Below are 18,124 nucleotides of genomic sequence, written 5' to 3'. Positions count from 1 at the left end.
CACTAAGCCATCTTGCCAGTCCTTGGCGGTTTTTATTTTTTGATGTTTTCCCTCCTTAAGACAGACTCTCACGTATCTCAGACTAGCCTTTAACTAATAACTCACTATGTTGTAAAGAATAACCTTGTGTATCCACCTCATGAATGAGGGGATGACAGGCATGCATCTCCAAGCGCAGTTTACTTGGTAGCGAGGACTAAACTAGGGCTTTGTGTATGCTAGGCAGGCAGTCCCACAACTGAGCTACACCCCCAGCCCAAGAGATATTTTTCAACACTTTTTGGTACATTACTGGGGGGTCTCCAAGTTGTAGTAACAGATGTACTGAGATGGGCCTATCCAAGAGGGGATTTATTACCAAAGAAGACATTTCAAACAAAGATCACCTTAAAATTTGAATTTATCCCTAGCCTCATTCTGTTGGTGTCAATCGGGTAGGTTATCTTCAGGTACCAGGGCAGCCTTGTAGTTAATATTATTTGTCCACAGCTTAGCCAAGAAAAAAGAAGAAGAAGAAGAAGAAGAAGAAGAAGAAGAAGAAGAAGAAGAAGAAGAAGAAGAAGAAGAAGTAGTTTTGCATCTCTACAATTTGTATTTCAGCAGAGGCCAATAAAAGTTCAGCAATGGATGATCTATACGCTACATGGGATGCTACCGAGAATCTTCCTATGACCTTACTTTGGTCACAAATTTCTGAAATCTAGATTTCTGACTTCACACCTAATTTTTGAATCCTAGAAATATTCATGGCAGTTGCAGTTGCCTAGCAAGACATATCAAATCCCTAAACGAGTTCAATCACAAACTTTGTAGTTTTATGCTTCTAAACTGCCAGGATCTCATCCACTCTCCTTCCCCCACTCTTTCTTCCTCGCCTTCTTCTCCTCCCCCCCTCTTCTCTCCAACTACCCACCCCCTTCACCATGTCTCCTGATCTCCTTTAATCTTGGAATTAGAAGCTGAGGTGGAAGAGCCCTCTCCTTCCATACAAACACTCAGTGAGTGCTGTCATTAGATGCATCCTCATAGGGCAGCAATTACATCAGCTCTACTAAGAACAACACTCTCCAGAGAAGGGCAAACACCCTGAAGACAATTGCCTTGCTCCTCAAGCCCTTAAGATCCCCTACTCCACCATATTAATTTTAGGAACTAAGCTAGGTTTCCCTTCACCCTTTGTGCTACAACACAACCTCTGGAACAAGGTAAACAAACAGCCCTGACTGAGTATGAGGAATATCCAGCCCTGCACCTTGAAAGATAATCCTACCAGATAGCTCCAGCATATGCTTCGTGGATACTCAAAACCTGGAATTCCCCAGAGCCAACAAGACTAGGTTTTAAGCATCAAGGGACAGACTGGAAATAGATGCTGCCTGCCAAGCCCTAGCAATCATTAACTCAAAGTCCTCCATGCAGGGGTAAGAGCCTAACTGCTTATCACATTCCACTTGAATATGCCAGAGAAGCAGGAATCCAACAGATAGTTTGATTACCCCAAATATACCACCCACTTCCACTAGACCCGATAATCAGTATGGCTTGCCTCCAAAGACAGGGTACCATCCTCTTCTGAGAAGGGTGTGGAGGTCTTTTCAGGCTCTGTATATTCAGGCTGGATCCCGTGGAGGTGCAGCCCATCACTGCCATAGCCAGAGGAGGATGGCAAAATGCTCACAGTGATGCCACTGGTAGATAAATCACTCTGAGATGCAGGCATTATGGGACCCTTGCAGGACACTCGACCCACGTGGGTAGGTTCTGTGCAAATAGGGTCTGCTGACTGTTTTGATACTGATGAAGCGGCAGAACACTTGGCAATCCAAGAACGTGTGGGAGGGGCACTTGGAACACTCTCGGTTCTTTCCCCCACACTCCAGCCCTGTAAAACTTGGTCTTGATTTCCTGTGTTAGAGCGGTAATCTGTCCCAGGCAAAGTGCTGCTCCGAAATCGGAGCAGAGTGCCTCCCTGCTCCACCGTAGTCTCTCCCTGCAAAGGCAGCAGCACAGCCCTGCTGCTGCAGGACGCTGTCCTTGGAAACTCCACCAGCTGGCTCACAGACTTCTCACAATTCCTTTCTGCTGGGTTATCAAGCAGGTGAGCGATGACTGTCATACCCTTTTCCAGGGACTCCCAGGCCCCTCCAACAACTGATGACTCATTCTCCAACAAAAGGTGTGCAGTTTGGATCTCTGCTTGGAATCTCTCCTTTACCTGCACAATCATCCCTTGGTCGCCCACCCCTGAGTTGGGAGCTGAGTCTCCAGGCAGCAAAATGTCTGATGGGGGGTGCCCTGCCCCTCCCACTCCGAGCGCCTCTGGGAGACTCGCTGTTAACTTCGTTAGGATTTCAGTCTCTTCAATGACTCCAGTGCCTTCCAAAGCTTCCTCCCTGTGAGACGATTCAGGGGTAGGGGTTTTCTTCCCTCTCCACTTCCTTTTGAACCGAACCCTCTTCTTAGGAGATATGGGAGCCTTCTCAGGAACAGCTATGGACTCTTTCGGCTCCTTAACACAGCCCAATGAATTTCCCATTTCTTTCCTCTCCCAATCTCAGAGAAAATCGCAATTAAATCAGTCCTCGGAGCCCAGAGAAATTCCAATGTTGGCTTCATCGGACTCGATGCACATTCCAAAAAACCCAAAACCAAAAAACAAAACGAAAAACCCCATGCACTATGCCGGCAATCCCTCCAAGCCTTTCTCCCTCCCTCCCCGCCTCTCTCTGTCTCTTCCAGCCGCTCGATTCAGACAGCCATCTTACAGGCTCAGAGCTGCAACAAGACAAATTTCAAAGCATCTCACTGCAGTTCAGAAATCACTTGACCTAAAAGCAGACAGAAACCGGATTGGCTGCCGCTTCCTCTCTCCAAATATGAGGTAATTGGAGCACTGCCCTCAGTAACACAAACAGAACGCAAAAAGGAGCTGGAAACCAGGGGGAGGGGGGAGGAGGGGAGAACGTAAGAGTAAATGGGAAAGGGAGGGGAAAAGAAGAGAGGTACTGTGGAGGAGGGAAGAGGAGAACAATATCAGAGAGGAGGGGAAGCAAACCAGCTCAGCTGGTACCAACCAGCAAGGAGAAGGGAAGGGCCAGGCAGACAAGACTGGAGACGCTGCAATTATGGCTCCCAAGCTGTGAAATGAAATACGTTTTAATCACTGCTCCAAGATGTTCAAAGGAAAATAGCAAGCAAGATATACATAATCAAAATTTAACCTAAGAGAAACTAGTGCCCACTCCTTCCATTAAAAAGAGGAACAGGGGCATGAACAATCTAGCCTCCTGTAGCATATATGGACACCTCCAAAGAAAGGAACAAAAACATCTATTAATTCTAATGGACAGTAACATATGATTGAAAAAGATGGAAATTGGTTTTGAGTGTAGTATGTTAAAGCCTGATGAACAGGTGATCACTTGCCAATACAACATAAAAGTCAGGTCGCTACCGACAGTATTTGACATAAATGTTCAATGCTGCTTTTACCACAGTTAGCTATCACATCTTGAACACTTGCTTTGTACCAACTATTGTATGAAGAAATGCATATAAGTGTATGTATTATCCTGTTTAGTTCTCACAGCAATCATGTGTGATCCAATTTTTAAGTAAAGAAACTCAGATTTAAGAAAGCTGATTGTCGCCTGAGGGGATTCAACAGACATGCTTACATGTAGGCAAAATACCAATGCACATAAAATAAAAATAAATAATAAATCATTTAAAAAATAAAAAAAAGAAAGCTGATTGTCCAAGTTTAAATAAGTGAGGAAAAAAAATCAGACAGTCCATTTAGACTTCATCTTAACCAGGCAAAATGGTCATGTCTGTAATCCCAGCACTTAGGAGGCTGAGGAGGAAGGGTTTCAAAGCAAGTCTGAAGCTAGCCTGAGCTACCGAGTGAGACCTTGACTCAGAAATACCTAAAGAATCAAAGAGAGACTTTTCATCTCCATTCTAATTACTAGAGGGTGGAAATCTGCTCTCAGTTGCATAAAACAAGAAGATATTCCCACAGTTCTAAACTAGCAACTAGACGCTGATCAACAAAGAACTCACACTTGCTGCCCATGGGGGAGGGAGCAGCTGCAGGACTTAGACTCAGGTGATCTTTCACTCAAACTGAAACAGAGAATCGAGTCTCATAGACCACACCCCATGCTATCAGCAGGACTCCTCCACCCTGTCTAACAAATGAGGACATACGGAAGAAAGAGGGATGTATGTTTCTTCCCTGTTGTAGCACCTTATCCTTTTCTGCTCCTGCAGTGCCAGGAATCAAGTAGAGGGCCTGTACATGCTAGAGCCAACTGCCCCACCACTGAACTACATCCCCAGTGAATGTGTGTGCATGCACATGAATGTCATGGGAGTTTGCTATGTTGTCCTAGCTAGCTTTGAACCCCTGGCGCAAGGAATTGCCTGCCATGCCAACTCTATGTAAGCACTAGAAACTTATACAAGGACAGTTCTATCCACCTTTCCTGAAGACCTAAAATGAGACTTCCTGGAAGGAAAGCTACAGCATCATGAAAGCCCCAGATCCTGTGTAACTCTCCTGAGACTGCCCCATAACCTACAACACAGCAGGTGTGGCTCCCTTAAGCCTGTTGCTACAGCAACAACAAAGCTGCAGTGCCATCTCATGGACATTACAAAACACAGCAAATAAGAGCATAGGAAACTCAGATTTAGCAAATCATTTCACCAACGAAAATCATGATATTACAACTGAATTGTTCATGTAGCCACCAAACCTTCGCAACTTCAATAAAGAAAGCAGAAATAAGGTAACTCTTAAGCTTCATGCAGCAAGGTACAAATATGACTTTCATCAAGGAAATATAAGCTAGCAAATCCCTGAAACAGACCAACCCAAGAGAGACAGCTGCCTAATAATATAACTATTACTGCTGTGGGGTTTCTTATAGAACTGAGCATATTTATTTCTGTGAACATATTCTTTTTTAAATATCTATATGTTAGCTGCATTGTTTTCTTCTGCTACAGAGAAAAACTGGTCAAGAGAGGAACAGAAATTTGAGTAGGATGGAGCTAGGTTCAAATTCCCACCTAAGCTAAATGGCTTAACTAATTTACTAAGTGATTCAGGTTTCTTACCTATAAGATATGGACACCATCACCTATGTAATGAGGTTGAAGACAAGGCTAATGATATAATGTCTGTAAAGCACTTGGCCCAGTGCCTGATCTATAGTAAATCTCTCTTATCCCCATTTATGCCCGGATCTAAACATTAGGAGCCATCTCCATCTATGGCTCCCACAGGGATACCAGTACAATTTTTTTCTTGACTGGATTCTAAGGAAAGTAGATAAAATCCAAGATTTTCCTCTTAGAGGGAGCTGCTTCCACTATTTTACTAAGTTAAGTCTGACCACAGAACTAACCTTTCCATGACCGTCTCCCAGTATAGCCTTTGAACACATGGCTGTGCCTTCTAGGAAAGCAAACTTTTGGGATCTACTTAGTCAAGTCTTTTCCTGACCTTTTGTAGTTAACCATTTACTACCCATAGTTCATAGAGAGATAACCAGAGTTAAAGAGCACAGTCACTCTCTGAACAGCAATAGCACCTTGTCCTACCCCAGGTACTACAAACCACAAAACACATAAAATGCGCACATCAAAGGGGAGGAGGAGGAATCACCTGGCATGGTGATAAGGTAAAGCCAGGAGGCTCAAGGACAGCCTGGGCCACAGAGACCTGTTTTGGGAGGGAGGTAGGGGAGAGAAATGAAGTCTCCAACACCTCAAAATGGGCTTGAGCCAAACCTAAAGAAAAGAACTCTGTTATTGCTATAAAGACATGTGGCCCAAAGAGGTAGCATGTTTTAGATCATGCTGTTTTATTTTTCTCATTTGAACAATGATTAATTAAAAAAAATAGTCATCATACATAGTCCATTTGTCTAGTCAACCTACCTTCACAGCTTTTAGAGGGTTGAATTCATGAAACAACCCATCCACTTAATTATCTGTTGAGTGCTTATTTTATGACAAAGACAGTGAAGGCAACAAGTCCTTGGCATTGCTAAGCTTATTCCTCATGCACGGATCAAGTGCAAATAAGAAAACATGCAATATGTCAAATAATAATATTACCTAACATGTACTGTGAATCAGACAGTAGTTTTGAGAGCAATTTGTAGACAAGTTATAGGCCAGAAAGAAAAAAAAAAAAAAAAAAAGGAAGGGAGGATTGGTGAGCTAGCTTATGGTGAGCTAGCTTATGGTGAGCTAGCTTATGGTGAGATAGCTTATGGTGAGCTAGCTTATGGTGAGCTAGCTTATGGTGAGCTAGCTTATGGTGAGATAGCTTATGGTGAGATAGCTTATGGTGAGATAGCTTAGCAGGTAGATGTTCTGGGTATGGCTATTCACCTTCATTCACACTCTGGAACCCCTCCCACATAAAGGTGAAAGGAAAGAAGAAACTTCATAAAGTTGTTCTCTGACTGCCACATACAACTTAGAATTCCAGGCCAGGTGAATATTCCCAAGCCCGTTTCTTCAATGGCAAGGTCACATACACCCGATGTTACCACAACAATGAGCACTTTATTCATAGAGTTAAGTAATATACTAGAGCAACGTAAGTGCAGCACAGCTGTGAGGAGTACCACCCTTCACCTTCACTGACAAACCCCGCAAAACTTAGGGCTAAGTCCTAAGTAGAGCAAGAGCCGTACATACACAAGGCTAGAGTGGGCACACTGTTATGATCCCAAATCTGCTGCAAATGCACAGAAGCATATAAAGAAGGATATGCAAAAACTTCAGAAGAGCATTTACCACAGGGCAGAAGGAGCAAGAAAATGAACTGTATCTGAACTGTTTTGTTTCGTTACAGAAAAAGAAGAGGAAAAATGCCTCTGAAGCATAAAGAACAAAATATTAACATCTGTCCCATTGTAAAATGACTCTACACATAAGGATCACATATGCTTCTGAGTCCTCGGAATTTTTATAACTAAAAACACAAGTTAAAATAAAAGAACTACAACCATTTAACACCTATTTTAAAAATATATGTCAAAAGTATTTTAGAAACACTAAGTTTGCAAGGACTGGCTGGAATAACTATTTTGCTCATCTAATATCTAACAACTCTATTTGTGTATTGCTATGGACATAGCTATATATAGTTACGTATAGTAACAATATATTGTAATTTGTATGTATATATTATAATCTTGATGAGAACATCTAATAAGAATACATACAAGAAAAATGAATCCACAAAGTTCAAGCCGACAAAACCCTAGTATGGAGAAAGGGAAGTGAATGTAAGTCCCACTCTTAACTAGGAAGCTATTTGCAGATATGCCTACTAGAGAAGGAAAAACAAATCGTTTTCTGGGCATATGCACCAACCACACTCTACAGCAGGTTCTATTCTCAGGAGTAGTTGGCCAGCACAAAATGGAGTCCATGTTTGTTGTGTGTATGTTAGGGTTTGTTTTGTCTTTTTCATTTGTTCCCCCCACACACACACTGAAAAAAGAAAGAACATGAAGTTGCATGGGGAGGAAAGTGAGGGGAATCTGGGAGAGGCTGGGGGAAGGAAAACAATACAATCAAAATATATTTCATTAAAAAGTCAATAAAGCTCTTTTTAAAAAAGAGAGGAAAGCATTACTATACAAAGACTATTACAAAAATATTCATGTTGGGACAGTAAGACAACTTGACGGTTAAAGGTGAATACTGGCAAGCCAGATGACCTGAGTTTAGTGCTTGGAACCCACAGGATAGAAAGAGTGAATCAATTCCTGGAAGTTGTGGTCTGACCTCCATATGCACACCGTGATATAAGTGTGAATGCATATACATGCACACAAAAGTAAAAATGTAAAAAAATTAAATCACATCATTATTTATTATGCTCCCACACCCAAAGTGGAAGGGGGCTCACAGACCCACATGCCCATCTACTTCTGAAGAGAAAAAAAAATATATAATATCTACAGTATGCCCTATAACAAAATACTAAATAGTAGTAAAAAGCTTACATATGCTGTAACACAGGTGAAGCTAAGTAAAAATCATGCTAAATGAAAGAAGCCTAGTGTTGTGGCATACACCTATAATAACAACAATGTTTTTATTTATATTTATTTATATTTATTTATATTTATTTATATATATTTATATATGTTTATATATGTTTATATATTTATTTATATTTATTGTATATTATATACAACATATAACATGCATGTGTTGTAGAGGGGAATAATTAAATTACTCTGGTAAGGATCAAGCATTTCAAGCTGCCAGACACAGTGGCACACCTCCTTAATCCTAGCACTCAGGAGACAGAGGCAGGGAGGTCTATGTGACATCAAGGCCAGACTAGTCTGCAGAGAGTTCAGCCAAAGTTACAAAGAGACCCTGTCTCAGTAGGGAGGGAGAAAGGTGGGGGTAGGGGGAGAAAAGCAGAGAAGGGGACTGAATGAGAGTGTTCTAAAGCTGGTGTCATTGAGGCTCAGGTTTAGATCCAGGCTAGCCGTTTACAGGTAACACAGGAATGTTGGCGGAAGACACCCAAAGGCTGCTATCAACATCTTAATAAACTTTATAAGATAAAAAGTCCTGAATTCTTCAACAAATTACACAAGGAAAAGACAGATTAGATACAATATATATGTATACCTATTTTGGATTCTGAGTCAAGCCAAACTTATTTTCAAAAAATGAGATCACTGGGAACATCATAACATTGATCAGACATGTAATAATTTTATGAAGTATTATAATTTAATACATGAACTTATTATAGCTTGCTTAAACAAAAGGACCCGATCTTTCAGAGATTCACACCAAAATATTTACAAATAAAATTATACAAGGTCTGAGCTGAGGACTGAGAGTAAATTATGCAATAAATGAAATTATGATTATTATGAGTTAATTCTTAACCTAAATGTTGGATGTGCTAAATTCTATACTACATTTTCTCTACTTCCATAAATGTGTGAATTTTTCATAACAAAAGCTGTGTATGTGGAGCTGGAGAGATGGCTTAGTGTTGAAAGTGCTGAGTGTTCTTGTAGAATAGCTCGGTTTGATTCCCAGCGCCCACACAGTGGCTCACAACCATCTGTAACTCTGGTCCCAGTGAATTCAATACCCTCTTCTGGCCAGTCATGCACAGACATTTATGTAGACAAAACACCCATATAACATAAAAAAAAATAAACATTTAAAATTAAAGCAAGTGTGTTTGTAGTGTTAGGCATAGTGCACATGACCCCACCATCACCCTGACGTCAAACACCCTACCACCAGCCACATCTGCAGCACATCTGTAAACATGGGGAGAAGACAGCTTCCTGGTGTCTCATGAAAGCAAGCACGTTATTATGCTTGTCTCCTCTATTGCCACAGCTTGGACTGAGAGGCCCAGTTTTTATTCTTTGGCCTCTAAGTTTCCCCCCTTTAAAGGAGATTTAGCTGCAGTCAGGCTAAACAAAGACATAGCAGGTATTGCCTCATACCTGGGAGTATAGTATTAGGTACTCAGATTGAGGCACTTTATGTCAAAAACTGAACAGCAGCAAAGGGCCCTACACCTCTCCAAATTCTCTCTGTTCCTAAGGGTCTCAAGGAGGTAGCTGCAGTCCTATGTAAAGACACAACAAAATTTTGGTTCCTACTCTGAAGGGTATACTCAGCTCAGGTTCCCAGCTATTTCTACACTCCAGCCTTGACTGAAACACCCTGTAGTTCTAAAATAATAATAATAATAATAATAATAATAATAATAATAATACACACTAATTCCACACATTCCAAACCCTACTCATTGGCTCTAAACCAAAGTTCCAAGAAACATGCCTATGATCTCAGAATTTTCTCAGGATCAAGGGAATTCTGAGATACCTGCTGCTCTGCCTTCAACCAGAAGGTGGAGCAATCTCTCCAACTAGGATACCATGCAAGCCTCAACCCTGGGCCTTTTCACATTTACTGAAGGATGCTCCCCTCAATAATCAACATGCAACGAGAGAGCTGCCTAAGAGACAGTTTTGTTAGGCTGGACTAAAACTGATTTAAAAAGAACACTCTTTTTGCTAAAAGAGGGCTGTTCTTTTCTAACATCAGTCCAGACTTGAGAAGAATTTGTGCCAACTTAGAAAGAAGCAGCCCCAGGAAGGCCTTTACAAGCATGTAAACGTCTCAGGATGCCATGGGCTCCGAAAGCGGCTACAGGATATGCTCCCAGCACAAACAAACCGCAACTAAGGGTCTGTGATTAACTGGAAGTACTTAAAGATCAGATGAGAAGAGTCTTATCAGAGCAGTTAGATGCTTCACACACCTAAAAGATCAGACCCAACAGCGCCCTACCTCTCATACTAAGGCCCTACACAGCCCAGGTTTGACTTCACTAAAGAGAGCAGACATCTAATTCCAGACTTCCAGGGAAAAGACCAAAACAAATGAGAAAAACTACCTCTATTTTCATAATGCAAAATTTATGGCTCTGGCGGTTTAGGATACAGCATCTTGTTTCAGGGCACACACACCCTAAATTTTCCTTTCCAACTCTTGATAACCCATTGCTGATAACTGCCAAATACAGAGAAGTAACACAAATTCTGCGGCACAGGTTTCAATGCAATTACAAATTGAGCAAAAAGAACCCTAGACTTTACCTGGAAGTGTAAAATAATGGTCCAGATCAGGCCCAGGGTTAGCTTAGGATTGCCATCTGTGATGTCATCGTTGCGAATATTCACTAGTTTCACCTGAAAAAGAAAAGCAAGCCAGTCTTAAAGCTCAAGAAATTTCTGTCTGGATTGATTTTTACTTATTTTCACTATTACCATACAGTTAAATTAATTTTTGGGTAAAGAGTCTATGAGTTCTAACACTTTTACAGCACCATATAAAACAACTCTAATTATTCCAAAAGAGGCCCCATGATGCTCACTTTCAAACAGTTGGATCCTGCCCCATTCTGAGGTCCTGACAACCACTGACTCATTTTGCTTTTTCTAGAAAGTCATATAAATGGCATGTAACCTTTGATCCTAGGCTGCTTTTCCCCCTCTACAGAGCATAATGTTCTTGAGACTCCCATTCAAGCTGCTATATGAATGGCTTGTTCCTTTTAATTGCCATGGGGTATTCTATTGTACAGATGTCTGCCTGAGCTTGCCCACTCATCCACTGAAGGGTTTATGGATTATTTCCAATTTTTGGCCCTTCTGAGTAAAGCTCCAATACTCTAGCCTCTCTCACCAGCAAAGCAACCTTGTGAGCATATGGTATTGTGAGTTGCTTCATTAGTCAGAATCCTGACTTGTTCTTGTCTTTGGGGGTTAAAAGAGATGCCATCTCTTCCTCACCACTCCCTGCTTCTCTCTGCATTTCCGTTTCTCTCTCCCTCACCACTCCCTGCTTCTCTCTCCATTTCCATTTCTCTGTCAAAGATCTCTCTTCTTGATATAACCCCCATCTCAAACTTAGTCCTAAAGCCCATTCCTCAGTGTAAAATCCCATTCCAAGAACACAAGGTGCATAGACCTATAGATGCCCCTCCCCTTGGTGACCAACTATCCTACTTTGCAGGAAACTGAGAGGTTTTGTTTTGCTGGTTCTTTGAGGCACCACCTCTCTGTGTAGACCCGGCAGTCTTGGGATTAAAGGCATGTTATTTATTTGCTAGTTTGTTTATATTTTCTGAGTGTTTCACCTATACCACGTATGTCTGGTGGCCATGGAAGCCAGAAGAGGGCACCACATCCTCTGGAACTGGAGCTACAGACAATTGTAAAGTAGCATGTGGGTGCTAGAAACAGAGATTATATCCTCTGAAAGAGCAATAAGTTCTCTTAACCACTAAGCCATTTCTCAGGCCTAAAACTGAGGATCCTTAATTAAGATGTAGGCTTTTAAAACCGAGAGTGCGCTGGGTAAGCCACTCATCTACTCCAACCCACTGGTCATTCTCTCGGAGTTTCTATTACTTGTAACAAGCTGGAAGGGGAGGTCCGTGCTCCACCTCTTCTATTGGGCTTTCTGTAAAAGACCCCTGTGACTCCACTCAGAGCTTACACTAAAGTTCAGCTGAAACAGTTCTTCCCTTTTCTGCAACTAGGCTCTAATTCCTGGGGGTGGTGGAGGTGGGAGGACCTGCCCTTCCAATCTGGGTATTCAGTTTCCCTAGTCACCAGTCACTAACCTAGAGCTGGTATAAGGGCAGTACCAGTTGAGTTCATATTCCCTAGCCCCACCCCTTTCCCTGGGATGACAGCTCCCTTGAGCAGATTACCTTCTAGTAATTTCCTCAGTGACCCTAGCATCTGACTCCTATTTTCTTTTCCTACCTATCATCTACCATGCTTCTTACAATCTTAGCAGTCTCATCAATGACTCAAGCATTTTTGGTAACCTGAACAACTGCCCGGGCCACACCATTACAAAGAACTGCTCTAGTAACTCCCTGCCCTTCTGAGGTTATCATCTGCCCGCATTTTCCTTCTAGTATAGTAATTGATTCTACTCTCTGTCCCTATTTGCACTTCCACTAATCAATTCTTATTTTAGCTTGTCTGCTAAGACCCCTTTGGGGTTCTTCTAACTCAACATACAGACATTCCAATTTAGTCTCTTCATAAATATCCCAACAGCCTCCATTTCTCCCATCATTCATTATTAAATTATTTAAACAAATGCATCTTCATCAATTATAGACCACTTGATATGGTGAGTACTGACGTTAAGAATATTAAGAACATGTTACCTGTTCTTAGAAAACCCACGGTACAGTTAGGCAAATGGGGAAGTAAGAATACAGTAATAATAAAGTAACAAACACATATTATTATGGAAGCACTAAGGACATTTTCCCAAGGTAATTAGACTAAAAAAATATGCATACCATATAATGTCATGTTGACTCTTACTATTGCTAGGCAATCCTAGCTACACCAAATGTTTTCCATATAGCTCACACTGGGGAGGTGTGCCCTCTGCCCGCTACCCTAGCACAAGCCAGCAACATCTTCACCCCTCCTTCTGTCCTTCTCCCTGTATTTCAGAACAAGATGCAGGTCTTTTCCCTTTCAAAAATAACCTTACCAGCCAGGATTGGCAGTATATGCTTTTATTCTCAGTACTCAGGAGGCAGAGGCAGTAGATCTTCATAAGCTCAAGGCTGGCCTGGTCTACATAGAGAATTCCAGGCCATCTAGGGCTACATAGTGAGACCCTAACTCTAAATTAATTAACCACACCAACTGTGCTCTAATTCTTATCCTGTGTTCCCTGGACATGGTCTCACAGATTAGGAAGCCCTGAGAAGACAGAGGGTGTAGAGACCAGCACTGACAAGAGGACACTAACCCACATGTCAGGAGACTGATGGTTAAGTCCTAGCTCTGCTCTAACTTCTGTGATCTGGGCCAGGTCATGTCAGATAACTAGATCTCATTCTCTTTCAATCAAGCCAAGAAATTGGATTTTTGGATCTCTTAAGGTGTCTTCTAAAATGAACATTTTAGGTCTCTTCTACCTTTTTGTTTAATTTGGTGTTTGTTTTTGTTTGATGCTTGGTAATTTTGTTTTGTTTTGTCTTCTTTTGAGTTAGGGTCTTGCTATGGAGCCCAGTATGGGCTCAAATTCTGCCTCAGCCTCCCAACTAATGCATCAAAGTCAAGGACCTCACACAGTTGTAACTCTTAATCCTTGTGACACTTCTCAGTCTTTCTCCTTTTCCCTTTTACTGGCTTCTCCTCCTCTGTCTGAAAACCTCTTGCTGTCTTCCTTATGCAGGAAGAAAATAATGTCTTTTTCTCTCTGCTATCTAGGGCTACTATACTCCAAATACTTTTCTACTTTATTAAAACAGTTCTCTTGGCCTGATTTGGCAGTGCACGTTTATAAAGGCAGAAAGTCCTACTTGTATAATTCAGTACTGGGTGGAACCAACTTTATCATAAACCTGCCTGACTAGGAAGGCAATTTTTAAGTACAGAAAATGGAGTTATTGGTGCTCAAGAAAAGTGAAAGAATTACAAAATGGTGACAAAATCTAGAAAGTAACCCATCTCTCAAGGAGGTGAGTGTTGCTGTAGGAAAGCCACTCATTTCCATGTCAGTAGTTGGCAGACTGAGACAGATAGATCGTGAGAACAGACTGAATGGTATAATGGCATACATCTTTAGTCTCAGCGCTTTGAAAGCAGAGGAAAGCAGATCTCTATAAAATTGAGGCTAGCCTGCTCTACATAGTAAGTTTCAGGCCAGCTACCCCTAACCTCTAACCCTAACCCCTCTAACCCTAACCCTAACCTAACCCCCTAACCCATCTTAACCTAATTCTAAACTCTAAATCTCTCTAAACTTAACCTAACCATAACCCCCTAACCCTAACCCCCCAAAAATAAAGAAAACAATGAGGAGGAAGTAGAAGAAGCCGACGATAAGGAGGAGGAAGGAAGGAAGGAAGGAAGGAATGAATGAATGAATGAATGAATATGTCAATAAATAGCCATTCCCTTAAGTGACTAATGGGAATTTCCTTGCCTAGTGAGCATATGGCCTTCGGTTCAATCCTCAGAACCACAAAAGTCATCACCACATGAGTTAGACCTTTTTCTCAGACATGAAATGTCTGAGAAACTATCCTGGACTTCCCTTGTTCCATCTTATAACAATGAAGCATTTTGTTGTACTTCTTCACAGGTTTTTTTTTCATCTTCATTTTTGCTCCATCTACCCTGTTCAGGGTCTTTCTTTTAGTGTAATCTCTGTTCATGAACACTGATCTTCCCACAGAAGCACAGCTCTCTGTAAAGATGAAGAGTTGGAACTGGAAGCCATCAACTGTTCTTACCTGCCGCTGCTTCAGGAAGTCCAGGGCAATCTGCACATTCTGCAGCCTGTGAAAGCGCATCCTGCCCTTCTCCCGGGGCTGCAAGGAAGAAAGGGAATGCTAATTTTAGCTACTATAATTTACCTTTCCTTTTTCACTTCAAGAACTAAAAGACCACACAAGAATTCCTCATGGCTGAAGCCAGGCGTGGGAGCATTAAATGAAGCACCTTTAAGAGCATCAGGGCCTGCATGTATAGACCAGGCTCTCAGCAGCTTAAAATGCTTTGCACACCACTCTATCACACAAACCCACAAGCTAATCTGGGCTCCAATGCTGCATCAGTGTTGCCTTCTACACAGGCTCTTCTGAGTGGCAGAGCTTGATTTGCAGTGTGAGGTTAGTTGGAAGACAGAGTATATCTCTATAACTCCTAAAAGCACAATTATCTACACTGCAGAGAAAAGGCATAACTCAGCAACGGGTGGAACCAACCTTTATTATAAACCTGCCTGACTAGGAAGGCAATTTTTAAGTACAGAAAATGGAGTACTAGTGCTCAAGAAAAGTAAAAGAATTCCAAAATGGGTGACAAAATCTAGAAAGTAACCCATCTCTCAAGGAGGTGAGTGTCGCTGTAGGAAAGCCACTCATGGCCAGATAAAAGTCTCAGAACAATAATGTCTGATGGTTATTTAACAATCAAAGAAAACTGTTTCTGCTACATAATCGTTGGGTCATACTATAAATGCAAAGCAAAGCCACCTCCATCTGGTGACTGTCACCCTTGCCCAAGGCTCAATCATGCCTACTAGGACATAAGTAAAGTATGTCTGTCCAGCAAATGCTGTGAGAACAGGCATCTGCTCTCAATCTCCTCGCTCTGCAGTGCTGGTTTATTTTTCTAAAGCTAGGGCTGAAACATCATGTAACTTCATCAGGTTACACCCAATTCATTTGTAAATATTAAATTGGAACTGCTAATTAAACACTGAACAAATATAAGGTAGTTCTGTGGTGAGATCTGCAATAAGGAAATGTTTTAACAGCAAAAAGTAGCCCAGCACTCAGAGAGGAATGAGAGCGTCCTTCCAGAAACTCTCCAGCATCTCTAAACAACATTCTCCAAATGGGATAGTTTTCAGAGACACCAAGGCCTCTCTGTGCAACAGGTAACTTCTTCTGTGAAGCTTGAGGGAAATTTTTTTCAGCAAGAACCTTTTCTCAGTCATTTCAAATCAACAAAGAATATATCTTAGAGAATGACAGTCTAAACAAAGTGGTAAGGCAATGGGGAAGGGAGATGCAAAGCTGACTTTAAGAGAGCAGGGACTGAGGTGGTTGCCCCGTTTCTGGAGAAAGATTATGGGTTAGAACCTATTAGCAGAAAAGACTCCTCTTACTAACACTAATCTATTCCTAACATACACTCCACCAAAAGTAAAAAAAAAAAAAAATAAAACATGCAAGTTAAATCTCTGTTCCTTACAGTAACTGACGATATTACTGACCAAGGCCACAGTATCTCATGCAGTGAGTTTGCAAACAACACTCTATTTTGAAAACAATTGACATGTGCTTGCTAAGAACCCAGAGTCTAAAAATGGAGAGAGAATACCAGTTAGTTTTTATTGTGGAATTGTGAGCAATTAATGTTCATGCTGTCAGCTAAACTTTCCAAGTTCTGCAGTCAGATTCAGAGAACACACAAAGGCCAGCAGAAAGCCATAGGTCTCCAGGTCACAAAGGGACTTGACACTTCCAGGTACTATAATTGTTTTTGTAGCAACCATTTCCAGATAAGCAAAACAATTCCCACTTCAGGATCATCTAACAGTAATAGTAGACACAATTAGTTAACCATTTTCTTTGGGACTCATATTCCCTGGTAGAAAAAGAAGGCAATTAGTGACCAAGCTACTTGGAGACCTTGAGAACTTTGGCCTCTCTGATGGCCCTGCAGTGCCAGCTGGGATGTTGGCATCCCTCAAAAGACCTACTACATCATCATCATCTTCCTCCTCCTGATCCTCGCTGTTTGTATGACGCCAGGAGGGCATGCTCACGAGACGAAGGGTCTTCAGCCCTGCTGGCTCCTTTGGTCACCAACCAAAGAAAACACAATAGAGGAACAGAAAAGAAAATACACATACACACATATGCACATATGTGCACACACACATTTGTGCACGTGCAGACACATGCAAACACACACAAATACACACACACACACACACACACACACACACGAAAGAGAAATGAATGAATGGTTCTTATCTAAAAGTGAAAACACCTCCCACCTCCAAAAAAAGAGAAAAAAAATCCAATAAAGAGGAGAGCAGATCATGCTGAGCACTTCTTATTTCCAGCACATCTTCAATTCTCCGTGTCCACCTACCCTACATCTATGAATCAGCTATGGGAGGAAAAGATGACAAGAACAACTCTGAGAGATATTAGATGCTTTATGGTGAAAAGATGATATGAGTAACTCCATAGAACCCCACAGGTCTTCGAAGGTTAGGAACAGAAATTAAACTGGAGTGCCTTTACTCTGTAAGCAGTATCATCATAAAGGATGACTTTCCAACATGAAAACCACTGGAAATTCCTCAGATACACCAATCAATAGTATGACATATATTAAATGAGTGCTGAAGAATAAAGTCTAGCATAGAACAATGCAATTCTAATATCTTACTATATTAATAAATGAAGGCCAGAAAAGAACCAGGAATTACACATTCTGACCACTAAAAATACATATAAAAAATTATACCACCAAGTTTTTTTGTTTTCAAAGTAAACCCAAAACAAAGGGCTCAGGGAAGCCAAGCCCAATCCTCAAGGAGCTGAACATCGCATAAGCAGTGAAATCTAGTGTGCCAAATTTTATTCTTTTAGCACAACAAACAGTGACTAAGAATCCACTAGAGGCGTTGAGTGGGCTGAGATTTAGACTGCTTGTGCTGTGTGCCTCTGCAGCTCTCTCCCTACAGATGCTTCTGATATTCAAGTGTGGACGTTTCCAAATGAAAAAGTATTGCTTATGCACTAGAGAGAAAGACGCTGAACCACAAGGGACACTTGTTCCATTAGGCTTAGATATTTGAAACAATGGCCAAAGGAATGTTATTTTAATCCCTCAAACAAAGCAAGTATAAGCGCTATCCTTTGACTGGCCAGGAGGCTCAGGTAGGATTCCCTTTTAGGTAGGAAAGGGTTTCCCACAAGCACTGTTAAACATGTTCTGGGACATGCCAGGAG

At 41.5% G+C, this 18,124-nt stretch overlaps 1 protein-coding gene across 27 annotated transcripts in view; it reads right to left on the bottom strand.

Moving 5' to 3' along the window:
• Macf1 (microtubule actin crosslinking factor 1) overlaps positions 1-18,124 on the bottom strand; it is a 345,150-nt gene that overhangs the window by 178,106 nt on the left and 148,920 nt on the right. For 13 of the 27 annotated variants that reach the window (XM_060379622.1, XM_060379623.1, XM_060379626.1 and 10 more), the window contains 2 exons: positions 14,879-14,956; positions 10,692-10,784 (listed from right to left, as the gene is read on the bottom strand). In XM_060379622.1, the coding sequence (XP_060235605.1) occupies positions 10,692-10,784; positions 14,879-14,956 (171 nt within the window). Of the gene's footprint in view, positions 1-1,546; positions 2,701-10,691; positions 10,785-14,878; positions 14,957-18,124 lie in introns of those variants that run through there. The other 14 variants (XM_060379617.1, XM_060379613.1, XM_060379615.1 and 11 more) reach the window with 3 other exon arrangements.

The sequence above is a fragment of the Meriones unguiculatus genome, chromosome 3, assembly GCF_030254825.1.
Source record: "Meriones unguiculatus strain TT.TT164.6M chromosome 3, Bangor_MerUng_6.1, whole genome shotgun sequence".
In the NCBI taxonomy this organism is placed as follows: domain Eukaryota; kingdom Metazoa; phylum Chordata; class Mammalia; order Rodentia; family Muridae; genus Meriones; species Meriones unguiculatus.
Note: the sequence above shows the minus strand (reverse complement) of the source record. Positions and strands in the feature narration are given on the sequence as shown.